Here is a 16,165-nt window from a genome sequence, read left to right as displayed (position 1 = left end):
CAATACGGAGGAACTGGCCAAGAAGTGCATGGATTATTACACTCTGTCCCAAAGGTATTAAAATCCTGGGCCGTTACATAGCAGAAAAAAAATCACGCCATATCCACGAAGTGAATGATGATGAGTGGGCGAAGCTCCGGAGGTAATCTGGTAAACCGTCAATCCCCGTAAATTTTGCCCACTCGATCATCATACAAAGACCTGACACACAAACGCGGGGGTCATCATATATGACGTTAAGCTCAGGGGAACGTTTGTTGTCGGCGTTGCCGTTTTGCCTTTCGAGGGCGACAGCGCGTTCACCATCGTTTTCATCCATGGCAGAAAGAGAATGTGTGGTCTAGAACGCGCTTATACTTCATGGTCATCAGCGTCATCGTCATCGTTATCACGTGTAGTGGGTACATTCCATTATACTGGAACGTGCTCATTCTTCATGGTCATCAGTCGTCATCGTCATGGAACGCGCTTATACTTCATGGTCATCAGCGTCATCGTCATCGTTATCACGTGTAGTGGGTACATTCCACTATACTGGAACGCGCTTATTCTTCATGGTCATCAGTCGTCATCGTCATCTTCATCACATGGAGTGGATACATCCCACTATGCATGGCTGCCTACTACTACATACTACAAAGGAGGGACAGGCCCACACCTTGAGGAGCTTCGCCCCTAAAAATTCGGCAGCTTTACATCCCTGCAACACAAGACGGCAAAAGCCTGGCTGCAATCGTATATAAGACAACTGACTGAGCCTCAGCGAGCAAGCACATATGTTTTGCAATAAATCGACCCTGCTAAACGCGCAAGAATTTGTGCCTCATTGGCGAATCGGGGTAGAACCCCTGAAATACCGCAAATAATTATACACTGACAAGCAGTGTAAATGCCTGGCTGATCATGTGTCTTCTGTGCATAGCGCGGGCTCTGAAATGGTTCTCAGCTTGTGGCCTTCTATGTATGCGCGGTGAACGCTGCTATGTGTGCGCTCGTCTCAGTTCTCGCTTTCCTTCCCTATTCTTTTACTGCCCCTTCTCCCCCACCCCCCCCCGTTGGGTAGCAAATCGTGTGCAACCTGGTTAACCTCCCTGCATTGCCTTTGCCTTTCTTTCTCTCTCTCGTGCTTCTGTGTATAGAAATATGGTATTCGATGCAACGTAAAAAACCTGACAATAAAGAAAAATAAGCGCAGAGTAGCGTCGGACTCGTGGTCAGAAGGTCAGAATTTTGAATCGCGTCGAGATGTGCTGCTTTATTTATTTTTTTAATTTTTATAAGTGTTTTGTGATCGAGTTATTATTATTATTATTTATTTTCGAAAGCCTGCCCTTATAGGCATGCACAAAGCGGTGTCATAAATACACACGCAAGTTTTCTTCCTGTAGGAAGATTTAGATTGAATCGATCAACTCGAATGCCACAGGCAGGCATAGAAAATAATTAGCGAAAGAGTGTAGCAGACATCGCCCTAAAAAAGGGCTACGTAGGGTGCTCAAAGGATGTAATTGCAGCACTCTTTTGCACGGGTGCATGAGTTCTCTCAACCCCATTTTTTGTATGTGTAAGGGGTTGAGTTGTAAGCGCAATGAATGCCATTAAAGGCGCAAATTTACTCGTTGGGTAGCTGCCGCAGGTAATCTAGACTAAAAAAGTAACTGTTCGAATGCCAATGAACACCTCCAGCCGACTCTATCTACACTGCCTACAAAAGGAATGGGATTAAACAGTCAGCGTGTCTTGCATGAGCCTTAGGAGCTGGTATCGTAGTAAGTGTTTTAGTGCCATGCCTATTGTAATTGCTAAACACATTTCGCGCTTCCTTGAATCTATTCTGGTCACGAGCAAATTGTCCATGTGTTCATCAGTATAGGACAACGTAATTTGACGCCACAGCTGGAGTACCAGGACCACCACTTTTTTCCGACTACTCGTGGACTCGAGCAACAAGATTATCTCGAAGTCTCCTCTCGAAGATTTTTTTTCCCGATGACACTTTCGTGGGCTGTGAAGTAAAACCCCACACATAAGCTCGGTGTTTAAGCGAAAAATGCTTATACCGCTATGTGCTACCTGCGAAAAATTGGCGGTTCGTTCGTCAAATAAGCTTTTCATATTGGGGTGCGTAGTGAAGGTTGAAAATGTTGAGATGATCCCATGTTACGACATATAGCATGTGAACAATGAATATTCGCAAAATATTTCACATTATGTTCTTTTGCTGAACAATTTCACCGCGTTTTTCAAAAAGCCTCAGTAAATCTCGACAGGTGCTCATTTTGTTTATTATTTAGAATTGACGAAAGCTTTTTAGCGGATGTGTATCTACCGTTATATTATAATTACTGTATATATATATATATATATATATATATAAACAAGCTTATAAGTGTTTCTGAAATGCGGGTTTGAAAGAAGTCACAGTTTCACCGCAAGGGCGAAGCAATGAACGCGATAGCAACAAATTGTAGTGTTACACAATGTGAGGCTGGCAGCTAACTGTTTTGTATCCGATCTCGCGTAACTACAAAGCGCTGGTGTAAGAGAATACGGCCACTCCAGAGAGAGATGCTCTCCGCATAGTCACTTCGAGTTGAGAGCGCAGCACGTAGAACGGTATACGAGCCGCCCGCTGTGATGGCTTTCGAGAGAGCGCGCGCGCCAGTGATCGCGACCGCGCCCTTAGATTCAAAGTTCAAAGTGGGTGCGCGCGTGACAACCCCCCTCCCCCCCCACCTCGCGTTTTTTTTTCATAGTCGATAAAAACTGGCGGGGCGTTTCCTGTCTGTTTCGACGGCAGGCCTCCCGAGCGGGGTGATGTTATCGCATGCACCCTCCGAGCGACGGAAATGGGCCGGCTCGTTTGATCTGTGCTTCGGCCGTGTTCGTTGCTCCCGCTCACGCGCTTTTACCCGCAGTAGAACATACAATGCGCGGGGGGCTCTTATAAATTTGGACTTCATACCGGAAGGACGTGACGGCGACGGCGACGGCAAAAGCCCGTCGATACTGTCTCTATAATTGCTATCGCAATAATAAAATGTACGAGTTCACAGAACGGAAACATCATATTGTTATTGGAAACGTAGTTTCTTTTTTTTCATATTCCCATTGTGGCTGCGCATCTCGTTGTGGTTATTGCTACGTCGCTAGTTCAAATTACAAATCGTTGTAGAAGCAGGGCAAATAAATCTAAATATAATTCGCTATCAATCACTTAGCCCCATAATTATGTTCGTCAGAGCGAAAGTGCACAACGCCTTCACTTTATGTCTTGAAACAAGTACGGCTTGCGATACAAGGACAAATAATAATAATAATAATAATAATAATAATAATAATAATAATAATAATAATAATAATAATAATAATATATTAATAATAATAATAATAATAATAATTTATTTAACGTGCTCAGGAACACCCGTTAGGTCTTTGTGCTGGCATATGAAAAAAAGGCTAATAATAAACAGTACAGTAAAGACAGTTTCAGGATAAAATGCAAACAACAAAGACCGAAAATGTAAAAACAGCAAGTCGGGAAAACATGGAAAAAATACAATGACACAACACGCGAAATACAGAAGGAGAATGATAAGTACAATCGCAAATAATGCTCAAGGTAAGCTGAAAAACAAAGGATAAAATGATATACATGTACAAAGTGCGGCACTATGCTAAACAGCGCGAAGCTCGGAGGAAAATAATGGCTGTGAGCTATATGGAAATTATTGAGATCAAGAGAATAAGAAATATAAAGACTTTGGGCGGTTAAGTGTTTGCAGAGGCAGGCGGGTGCATGAAGCGATCGATGCTCTCTGGTGTACATACGTGAAATTCGAAAATCGATTTAACTGAGCAGTTCGGGGCAGGTTATTATGGCGTGAACGAGCTTGAGAAAAAAAAAATATCGGATCAGTGCGATTTCGTCGGCAGTGAATTGACGGCAATGATAATAATCCAACAGTGTTAGAACGAGGTCCACAGCCATTTCTAGCGAAGCGATGGTTAGGAATTTGCTTAGGAATTTTTGTGGTCTCGCTCAGTGATGTTACTGCTGTATTTAGAAATGCAATTCCAGATCACACACGCATATTCAAGTTTGAGAAGACATATCGCCGTGTACAATTTGCGGAGGGGTATCAGGAAATCCGCCTTTTTCACGGTGCCGCGGCGCAAGCGCTCTTCCCCTAGCGAAAAAGTCGCCAAACGCCTCTTGATCTCGGAGCCTTTCGTTTTGGCGATACCAGTATTCCCGGCCCCTACCAAAACCATACCAAAACAGCTGAGGGCAGCAGAGGAAAATGTAAAAGGCGGATTGAAATATATATATATATATATATATATATATATATATTCTGCAAACAGAGCCGAGAAAACGAAAACACCGCATAAAAACGCGCTTAGTGTGAGCAGAAAAGTGTTAAGTGCTATCTAAAAGAACACCGAGATCAAGAACCTCACAAACATTACATAACGACACAAAATCGACAGAGTACGAAGGTGAGACGCTACAAGTTTTGAGAGTGAAAGTTATGACTTTGGTCTTCGCAGTGCTCAGGGAGAGGTTATTGGTCTTGCACCATTCAGAAAAAGAAAACAAAGCTGGCTGCAGCATGCGACAGTCGCTAAGAGAATTAGAGAAATGTCATGAACAAATAATAATAATAATAATAATAATAATATATATATATATATATATATATATATATATATATATATATATATATATATATATATATATATATATATATATATATATATATATATATATATATATATATATATATATGATTTGCAACGCACATAATGCTGGAGAGAATGCAGTAAAAAAAAGAAAGGTACTGAGGTCGTCAGACAGCTTGAATAAGCCACAGGACCCCGTATATAGCAGCTGGAAAGCTACACGATACCATATCCAAAAGAGTCGCAATAATACATACACATAATACAACAGTAATATTTTACAGAATATATTTTACAGGTACAGTAGCTCAAGAGACTAACAAAAACTAATCTCACATGTATAGTTACATGCATGATCACACACATAAAGTAAGATAAAGAAGATTAGGGGGCAGGAATATGTCAGTAATCAGCTTATCGACCTCGCAAACAAATCGTCGTAGGGCCATGTGGATTGTTATCTGGGTTGCTAAAAGATCTGGACATGCCAGGTCTTTTGGCCTCAAATGTATTGGGACAGACAACGTTTCGGGTACCCACTAGCAGCATAAAATCTCGGTCGGTATTTTTACCCATAGTGCATAATTAGCAGGCCGTCTGGAATATGGCAATTTATTTGAATAAGGACAACAAACCTTTTGCCTCGCTGAAGCGCCCGGTCGGATAGTGTCACTTGTACAAGGATGGACCATCATGGCCACGTCAATGTCACTGAATGCACCTTTCTGCAGGAGAATTTCCTTACCTCCGCAGTTCTCTTCGGCTGGTGTTCCCATGACGACAAGCTGCGTTTAAAGACAAAAAAAGTGACCACACCCTCCGGACCTTCATGGTATGTGTCTGGCACTGTAGCTGTGTGTGTGGTCACGCCCGAGAGCAGGTTATGGCGTCGTTGATACATTGTGCTACAGGGCCGTCTACACAATTCGTATACCCAGATAAAAAAGTGTATACAATGTGCATTATTTCTTTCAGTATGTGTATGCTAGTTGTGCAGATGACCCTGTAGCACAATGTACCAACGACGCCATAAGCTGCTCTCGGGCGTGACCATACTTCCCATTGGGCCCGCCAAGCAAGCTCACATTGTAACGTGAATTCATTACTCGTTGCCCTGAGATCAACGCGACAAGACTTTCGAGCACTTACGAGCCACTGACATACATCTCGCATCTTGCCGCCACCTGTGACGAGTGTCAGCTGCAAGGGCGACCACATGCTTTGCGGCGAAGTGGCAACAAAAAGAAATGCAGGGCGCGTTTGGAGGGCCAAATTCAAAAATTATTTTATTCCTTAAAACAAAAAAAAATTATTTGATTACACTTTCTTCATTGCTTAACGATGAAGTGTTCTATCAAACGCCGCATGATGAAGATTTTTACTTGGAACGTATCAGTATGAAAAATACGGTCAAACATGCGTCAAATCACATATTTTCTCTAATTTCGCAATTTTTTCGGAAAGATTTCAAGTCTATTTTAACATTTTTGTACTAAGATACACTTTCCTGAAAATCATACTGTTATTAAGATTGGTTAGGGAGAGTTCGAGATAGCTCAAGAAAAAATTACGAACTTTGAATATTTTTGTAGTTTTCGAAAATACGTAGCTGGTAGTGAAACACAAAAATTTCGGAATGAATAAATCGGGACAACTAAACAGAACCTCTGTAATAGCGCAAGCGCTGTTTCAGAGCTCAACACACCAAAATAGATTATATACACATTTTTCTATTAGGCACAGTTTAACAAATACAAGCGAAATTCGAGAGGGCGCCACGATCGTCAAAATTTCTTTCGAGCAAAACTGTTTCGCCACAATACTCCACGTGGCAAAGGAAAAAGGCACGTATATATATATATATATATATATATATATATATATATATATATATATATATATATATATATATATATATATATATATATATATATGGGTATAATACAACGGAGGCGTTGTCAACAGTGATATAAATATTTATTTCCCAACAGTTTCGGGAGGGGACCTCCGTTCCTCAGAGGATATATATATAAAGAAATAACGGGAATTTTTTCGAGGAGCTCGTTTGGACCCGCTCGTAACGAGCCCCTCTGGTCGACACAAGCATATGAATCACCCTTCCGTCGGAAAGGGTGATTTTTCGTCCACTCCATTTCAATTTACGTCACAATTTGAATAGTACAGTTAAAGACAACTAATAACGTCCTCTATGCTTTCCCAGGCCCAACTGTCTGTCCGATTCGTGTGGCTGATTTTCATTGCTAAGTTGTGCTTCTTCATGCAGGTTGTTCCAGGATAAACGTGCAAAGGCTGCGCAGAGTGTTCACGGCATTTATTTGGGGCTCCGATTCAGAAAGTTGCAGCTAAATCATGTTTTTCCGCTTGGTGAAGGACGGGTTCTAGGTGTGGCGCACCTTTTTGTACGACAGGTGGTGAATACATTTTAACGCGAAAGTGTTTCATGCCGGGGTCCGCCGCGGTGGTCAGTGGTTACGGCGTTGCGGTGCTCGGCTGCTGACCCGAAGGTCGCGGTGTCGATCCTGACCTTGGCGGTCGCATTTCGGTGGAGGCGAAATGGTAGCGGCCCGTGTACTGTGCGATGTCAGTGCACGTTAAAGAACGCCAGATGGTCAAAATTTCCGGAGGCCGCCGCTACGGCGTGCCTCATGATTAGAGACCGGATTTTAGGCAAATGCCTAAGTATTTTGTTCCTTGCGCTCCTATCGTGCCTTTTTGATATATGAGCATGAATTAGAGGTTGAAAAGGGATTTTATGGTCTTTTTATAGTGCCTATAAATGCCTATTTTAGGCGTTCGTGCCTAAATGCTTACAAATGGCTATTTCCAATATTGGCGCTTATATGAACGCTATTCAGCCTCAAATTTCGCGCCCGGGTGCTGTTTGAGACCGTTATTCATGTTACCGCGTAAGATTGACTATTAGGAACTATGGGGTTCAACCTAGTCCTGTAGTTCAACCGACTTTAGTCCTCTACTTTAACCAACCAACACCGCTAGCAGCAGTGAAGCGGGACACGCCGGCGAGCATTCGCCGCTGCGCTGACATGGCCCGAGCGGTTGGCGAATGCAAAACCGCGGAGAGCCGTTAACGGAAAGAAGAGTGAAGAGCAAGAAAAGAAAAAAAAAGAGTGATGTGCAAGCAGCTTTTGCTTTGTTTGTAATTTACTTTTTAAGGTGTTCACTGCAGAAGCGTAGCCAGAAATCTTTTTCAGGGGGGGGGGGGGGCAACCATACTTTATATATGTTCGTGCATGCGTTTTTATGTGAGCGTGTATATAGACACACGTAAACTGAAAAGTTTCGGGGGAGGGCGGGAGGTTGAACCCCCCCCCACACACACACACACCCCTGCCTACGCCAGTGGTTCACTGCCAGGGGAGAAATTGGCGCTACGCAATTCGACCGGGTCAATAGGAGGAATCCCCCTCTTCTGGTCTTTTAGAAAAATCTGGATGTCTGCTCCTGCTATGCACTTTAGTCATGCCGGAAAGACACACTGGAGTGTGTTGATTCGACATTGGACAGTTGACTCACTCTGCAGAACACGGGAGTGCGAACCGTGCGGGACAAAGCCGGCTATGTTGAAATGTTGGCGCCTTTGTGCCATCTTAAGCAATAACATTTTTGTTTTCCTGTCTTAGATAGAGGTCGCGCACGTCTTCGTTTGAAATTATTTGCATTTATGTGAAACTTATTGTGGCTATATTTACGATTTTGGAAGCCTAAAACATTGTTTTGCCTGCCTATTTTTGGCGCCTAAAACGAGCTTTTTAGTGCCTAAAAATCCGGCCTCTACTCATAATCATATGGTGGTTTTGGCGCGTAAAATCCCAGATATTATTATGTTTTATGCCAGGGTTCATTAAGACTTCACTGACATCACTTCCGTCACGGAAGGGACGTGGGAATATGTACACGAACAGATGATAAAGAAAAACCATGCAGAAGAATAAAGGCGGAAGCTTGCACTCGGCCGCGCAAGGCTTGAAACAGCGCTGCTGGTCGATTCGATGTATGCGTCGCATCCGCATACATGCAGCAGTCTTCTCTCGTTCACGGCTGGCGTATTCAAAGTCTTTTTCACGTAGTCACTGCCTCCTGTTATCGGCTGCCCTGTCTGCGTATTCGGGATCGGCTTGCCGTTGCCGCTGGCTCTCCCGCTTAGCAGCGAGCCTTGCTTCGCCAAGCGCGGCGTCTTCGCGAGTACGAACTATCCTCGGACGCCCCATGTTTTCTACTGATCTAGTGGCGCCGCGCACGCGCTTACATAGCTGTCGTCTCAAGGTCAGCGCATACGCACATGCAGTCGTTATCACGGCGCATGCGCAGATCTCGGCGTGGCGGCGGAAACCCCGGCTGCGCACAGCGTCTCCATCGGTGGGCGTGGCTTAGCGCCAGCTGCGGCGCGGCGGCTTTGCGCCGTTACTACAAGAAGGAAGCGCGGTTGCTGGGAGGAGGAAAGTTGGTTGCATGGCTACGGCAGGGCTTGTTTTGTGACAGGCCGTACTTTCTGCGGCTGGCTTGAACAGCTTCGTTGTTAAATGTTTCGGCAATTTGGATGACCTAGAAATCGAACCGACGACAGGTGCGAGGCGCTCTACCCACTGCGCCACCGACGAACATGCACGAGGCTTTACAAGCGCGCCCTATATCTCTCACACCTCCCTCTCGCAGTGATCTTCGTTGGCGGGGTGATTTGGCTGTCTAGAAGCGGTGAAGTACTGCATCATGACACTAACGAGTGCCGACAGGGAGCGCTTCGGTAGTTTCAGCGCAACGGAGGCTTTCAATGCATTATTGTAGGAAACTCTACTGTCTGTGAAATGCGCTGTATGCGATGATTCGGTTTCGTGACGATGCAGTACGTGCTTTGCCTTTCGCGTCGTGTTAGCGTGACGGCTCATCGACAGAGTAGTACAGCTTTTACATACAGCAACGGCGTTCCTTCACCGCTTACTGCTTCGAGTGCGGTAGCACCGGCTAATAAAACTGCTGCACTAAGCGGCACAGAAAGGCAATGACTTCAATGGGCGAATGTTGCGCATTGAGTGAATTGGGGCAGCGAGAGAGACGCTAGCGCTTAGCGGGACGCCTTCCCGTGTTCAGCGCTCATGCTGCGAGCTCTGCCTCTCTCGTTGCTGACGCGCTCTGTAATATATGCATAAGGACAGGCGTAGGTTGTCCTATCAATGGGGAGCGCACGCCTTGGCGTTTGTCTCGTCAGGTGATCACGCTTTGAATCAGTGCATATCGAGTACCAGTGTTCATTACGTGCTTGTTGATGCCATCTTTGCGCGGGATTCACCCTATGCTGTGTCCGGGTGTATGCTAACTATTTCAGAAGGATTAAGTCGAGATCATAGACGATAGTCGTCAGGATGGAGATGTGGCACTAGGCCTCAACGTGGGTGCATCTATGTCCAACGATGCTATTCGCCGCGAGATCGGGCTACAGGTGGCAGCACCGTCGCCGCGCTAGTGTGGGCAGGCGGTTGTCGGCGCGTATACAAGCGCGCACATCATCGCTTCGTTGTGAGCGATTTGACCCAATTTCCGGCAAACAAAATGCGTTGACTGCAGCTTTCTGGTAATATGTGCGCTCTTCATTCCCGAATTATTGCACGAAGCGCGCCGAACCTTACTATTACTTGTGAGAGGAGCGCATTCTGCCCACGAACAGGTTGCTCGCCTTCGGCAACAGACGGCGTTATCGCAATGGATGACGTTTTCTTGTTGTTTTACTTGTACATGTTTAGCTTGTGTTCCACCTACTACGCATGCTGTATAGCGCGACTGGATTAACTATTTACTTCTTGTTCATCTGGATGCCCCACAACAAAAAGAAAGCCCGTATTCCTGCACGAAGAGTTCAAATAGTACTTTGTGCACTGCGTGCTCAAATATTCATTTGCATTTCTTATTCAGTTCTCCATGAAATGTAGGACAGTTGATAGCATTACTGAGGAAAGCTGCGTGGCTTACAGCTCTTTAGCGCTACGGAAACGTTTAACACGCACACGTTTGTTTTTATTCCAGTAACAGTACACGAAGGTACAGCACGGAACTTTCTTCGATTGATTACTTGCACGACAGTAATAGAACAAAGGCTCGCTTATTTCACGGCACCAAAGTACGTTTTCTTCATGCGAATATTGTACGCTGCATTCTGTCAATCTAAACAACGCAACACTAACGCTCAAGATAATGTAAAGAAAAAGAGATGTGGCTTTGCGTGAAATTACTACGACATAAATGTAAAGTAGGCCTTTTGGATTAATTTTGATCATCAGGGCTCTTTAACCGCACCTTAACCTAAGTGCACGGGTGTTTTTGTATAAATTTCGCCACAAGTTAAAATTGCGCAAGACAACTCACTTTTACTGTTTCCGTGTCATTTCATTTTCTGTTCTTTTTAGGGGACAATTTAAATACCGAAGTGTCAGACGTGACTACACAGATATAATTCTCTGTAGTGGGACCAGGACCGTACACAACTAAAGCTCGTCGCGTAACCTATAAACGACAGTCCCAAAGTTATACACCTAACCACAACGCGCATGCAAGTGTATGAGAGCATTTTTTTTAAAACTACCGAGCCGCTAAAAGGCTATATTCACATGAGATTTCATACTTCCCATCTTTATGACAACGCCAAGTGCACTTTGCAATGCGCTTGAACCACAGCACGGAACCTACACTGATATGACTCTCGTTAACGGAGGGTACGACGACCACACACAGCTCTCTCGATAAGTGCACTCACTGACCTTATTACAGTACATATATAGCCGATCAAGGCCAAATGCTTCTTTACGTCGTGTTCGGCATACGTACGAGGTCGATTCCACGAAAGATCGAAAAACGGTGTATATTTGATGTTTCCGATTTTCCTGATAATTTTGTATGTTGTGCACATATGACTGCACAGCACGAAATCGCAGTTTGTTTTCAAATAAAAATTTTTTTCAACACAGCAAAATTCGACAAGTGTCGCCGGTTGACGACGACCATTTTACGAAGAGTGCGTTTTCGTAACTTCGGAACCATGCTGGCAGCTACTCAAGCTATATATTACAAATATCTTTCTTTTGAGCGGAAGTAGAAGTAAAGAGGAAATAGCTCTTATCATTTCATGGAATTCTGAGCAAATTATGTATTTTTAAAAATTCACGAAAAACGCTGCGTTTTTGAAAATTAGTCAAATTTGGGACGCTATGGCTACTTCTGTGAACATCTTGGCTTGTTCATATTTGCAGTATGAATTGGCCTTTATGTGAATAATGAACTTCTGCATTTGTATTTCTATAATAATTTTCAAAGTAGTAAATTTTCATGCTCGAAACACCAAAAAGAGAAAAGTGCTCCTTGATTCAAAAATCTATAATAAAAAAAAACCCAATCTCAATTTTGTTCAAAGTCCCCCAAAATCTTCTCAAAGGACTGCAGAATGATATTATGAAAAAACATGTTGCATCATTTTCATTAGAACAAAAGCAGAAAATGTCAAACATTGTGTTTCCAGAGCGTGGTGGCTACTGCGTAAAGGACATCTCTAGTAACAAGAAAATACAGTAACACGTCTTTTTTCTTCTCTGAGCTTCACTAAACAACAGTAATGATCTATGGTCGGAAATTGGGAACTGTTTTGTAAAGAAAAAGACCGTTCCAATTAAATGCATTCGCGTGGTTTGCGACTTCACGCCAGTGTTAGACATCCCTCAGTCCACAGTAGGCACTTTCAGTTGTAGCCTCCTTTTCTTTCATCTATTTCAGTTGAGTATAATTCATATCTTGAGTGCTAAAGAACGCATTCCCTCCATGCGTCTCTTATGATGATGTGGTGCGCCAGAATTGAGAGATTAGTATAAAAGCCAAGGTCTCTTCATGAATGGAAATGAATTTCTGAAGAGCGCGGTCGCCAAGAGGTGTGGTTTTTGTTGGCCCAAATGTGTACGTTGTCAAACCTTATGTGATCAATGCAGAGTTTAAAAAGAATCGATTACGTGAAGATTGGTGGCAGCAGTTCTGGCCACGGACAAAACACGTTTTGTTTGCATTGCATCTGCTTTGTTTTGCATCTCCTCGTATCTCTTGAAGCAGTGCTGGCAGATCTGGTCTCCCTCTTGAATTGAGCGCGCATCCTACTTCATGACCCTCCGCAAAAGAGACTCGATCCGATATCTTCTACATAACGAAAATTCCACTGCAGCGGAATTTTCTTTTTGTGCACCATGAGACAGTCCGTACAATATATCGGTCATGGCTATAACGCCTACCCATAGCCACCTTCAGAGCGTAGGACAGTGATGGCATCAAAGCGAAGCACAATTTGGATGCTTAACTTCTATCTCAGGTGGTGTTTGGCTGACTGGCACAGCCGTGCTCGTTGCTGTCGTGTGCTCACGCGGGCGTCTATCGCGCCGCCCTTTGCACCTGTCCGCGTAACGCATGCTACTCCGTTTACACGAAGGCGTGTAGCGCGGGCCACTCGATCCGCCGCCCGATCCGCACGGTGCGGATCCAGAGACCGGGTGGGAGAGCGACGAGCGGTGAGAAATGTATCGTGTAACCAACGCAATCGACACCCCAGCATTTTCTCGTGCAGAGCGACAAAGCCTGGCAAACCATGTGTGGCTGTTGTGCTTATAGGTTGCACTGCGGTACTCGCCGTTCACCACTGTCGCCATTTGCGATTTCTCACATTCTTACAATGCATGATCGACTCAGCTACACAAATTTCGCGTTTAGCTTTGTTGCTTTTATATAAGCGCATTTACTAAAAAAAAAATTATCTAGAGAAATCAAAATGTCCGTGCTGCCCGTCGACGAGGAATATAAGTGGTGTCGCAAATGCATTTAATTGGACCGCTCTTGTTTTCTTTACAAAACAGATCCCACTTTCCGACAATAGATCATTACTGTTGTTTAGCGAAGCTCAGAGAAGAGAAAAGACGTGTTACTGTATTTTCTTGTTACTAGAGATGTCCTTTACGCAGTAGCCACCACGCTCTAGAAACACAATGTTTGACATTTTCTGCTTTTGTTCTAATAAAAATGATGCAACATGTTTTTTCATAATATCATTCTGCAGTCCTTTGAGAACATTTTGGGGGACTTTGAACAAAATTGAGATTGGGTTTTTTTTATTATAGATTTTTGAATCGAGGAGCACTTTTCTCTTCTTGGTGTTTCGAGCATGAAAATTTACTACTTTGAAAATTATTAGAGAAATACAAATGCAGAAGTTCATTATTCACATAAAGGCCTATTCATACTGCAAATATGAACAAGCCAAGATGTTCACAGAAGTAGCCATAGCGTCCCAAATTTGACTAATTTTCAAAAACGCAGCGTTTTTCGTGAATTTTTAAAAATACATAATGTGCTCAGAATTCCATGAAATGATAAGAGCTATTTCCTCTTTACTTCTACTTCCGCTCAAAAGAAAGATATTTGTAATATATAGCTTGAGTAGCTGCCAGCATGGTTCCGAAGTTACGAAAACGCACTCTTCGTAAAATGGTCGTCGTCAACCGGCGACACTTGTCGAATTTTCTTGTGTTGAAAAAAATTTTTATTTGAAAACGAACTGCGATTTCGTGCTGTGCAGTCATATGTGCACAACATACAAAATTATCAGGAAAATCGGAAACATCAAATATACACCGTTTTTCGATCTTTCGTGGAATCGACCACGAACGGTTAAAGTTGCACTAACGCAACGGAACAAACCGCCTTTTGAGGACCTGCATGACGTACGCGCACATGCGAACACAAAGTGGCTAGCAGACGACGCATGGAGCAATCCACACTAAGCGCGGTTCAGCCAGAAGCCGCCAGGCGGCGACTCTGCTCGATCTCGCGGCCAATTCGCCGCGAGATCAGGCTGCAGGTGGCAGCACCGTCGCCGCGCTAGTGTGGATAGGCGGTTGTCGGCGCGTATACAAACGTGCACAACAGCGCTTCGTTGTGAGCGATTTGACCCGATTTCCGGCAAACAAAATGCGTTGACTGCAGCTTTCTGGTAATATGTGCGCTCTTCATTCCCGAAATAATGCACGATGCACGCCGAACGTTACTATTACTTGTGAGGGAAGCGCATTCTGCCAACGAACGGGTTGCTCTCCTTCGGCGACAGTCGGCGTTATCGCAGTGGATGTTGCAAACACGCATACGCTTGTTTTTATTCCAGTAACAGTACACAAAGGTAATGCATGGCAGCACGGAAATTTCTTCGATTGATTACTTGCACGACAGTAATGGAACAGAAGCCCGGTGATTTCACGGGACCAAAGTACGTTTTTTCATACGAATAATGTCCGCTGCCTTCCGTCAATCTAAACAACGCAACACTAACGCTCAAGATATTGTAAAGAAAAAGAGATGTGGCTTCGCGTAAAATTACTACGACATAAATGTAAAGTACGCCGTTTGCATTATTTTGACCATCAGGGCTCTCTAACGCGCACCTTAATCTAAGTACACGGATGTCTTTGCATAAATTTCGCCACAAGTCAAAATTGCGCAAGGCCACTCAGTTATGCGATTTCCGTGTCATTTCATTTTCTGTTCATTTTAGGGGACAATACAAGTACCGAAGTGCCAGATGTGACTTGACAGAAATATTTCTCTCTAGTGATACCAGGACCGTACGCAACTAAAGCTCGTCGCGTAACGTATAAACAACAGTCCCGAAGTTCTACACCTCCACAACGCGGAAGTACATGCGAGCCTTTTTTTTTTACCACCGAGCCACTAAAAGGCTATGTTCACATGAGATTTAATACTTCTCATCTTGAGGGCAACGCCAAGTTTTTGCGATGCGCTTGAACCACAGAGCGGCACCTACACTGATGTGACTCTCGTGAACGGAGGGTACGACGACCACACACAGCACGTTTCGACAAGTGCACTCACTAAACTTATTACAGTACATATACAGTCGATCAAGGCCAAATGCTTCTTTACATCGTATTAGGCATACGTACGAGCGGTTAAAGTTGCACTAACGCAACGGAACAAACCGCCTTTTGAGGATCTGCATGACGTATGCGCACATGCAAACACAACGTGGCTAGCAGACGACGCATGGAGCAATCCACACTAGGCGCGGTTCAGCCAGAAGCCGCCAGGCGGCGACTCTGCTCGATCTCGAAGCCAATAGCTGCCAAACACCATTAGACATGGTGCTAGCTCTCATACATAAGTAAAATAAACAATACGCTACTCCAGTGAAGCCAGGGTTAACTTTAGTGTTATACCGATTCCTATGACGGAGGGACCAACCATGTTTTTTTTTGTTTTGTTGTGGTGTCAGTGATCCATTTTTGCGTACGGTACGCGAGCTCAGGTTAAGCAACGCCTTACAGGAACTCATTGTCAGCACTAATAATGCCGTGGAAAATGCATGGCTGTCTGAAAGAAGTTGTAGATAGTGTTCTCTTCTTATTTGTTCCTT

At 44.1% G+C, this 16,165-nt stretch overlaps 1 protein-coding gene across 1 annotated transcript in view; it reads right to left on the bottom strand.

Moving 5' to 3' along the window:
* LOC119375139 (xaa-Arg dipeptidase) overlaps positions 1-16,165 on the bottom strand; it is a 66,979-nt gene that overhangs the window by 13,776 nt on the left and 37,038 nt on the right. Inside the window, exon 3 of the mRNA XM_037645366.2 lies at positions 5,322-5,471. Coding sequence (XP_037501294.1) covers positions 5,322-5,471 — 150 coding nt within the window. The remainder of the gene's footprint in view (positions 1-5,321; positions 5,472-16,165) is intronic.

The sequence above is a fragment of the Rhipicephalus sanguineus genome, chromosome 1 (assembly GCF_013339695.2).
Source record: "Rhipicephalus sanguineus isolate Rsan-2018 chromosome 1, BIME_Rsan_1.4, whole genome shotgun sequence".
Lineage (NCBI taxonomy): Eukaryota > Metazoa > Arthropoda > Arachnida > Ixodida > Ixodidae > Rhipicephalus > Rhipicephalus sanguineus.
This window is presented reverse-complemented; position numbering and strand designations above follow the sequence as displayed.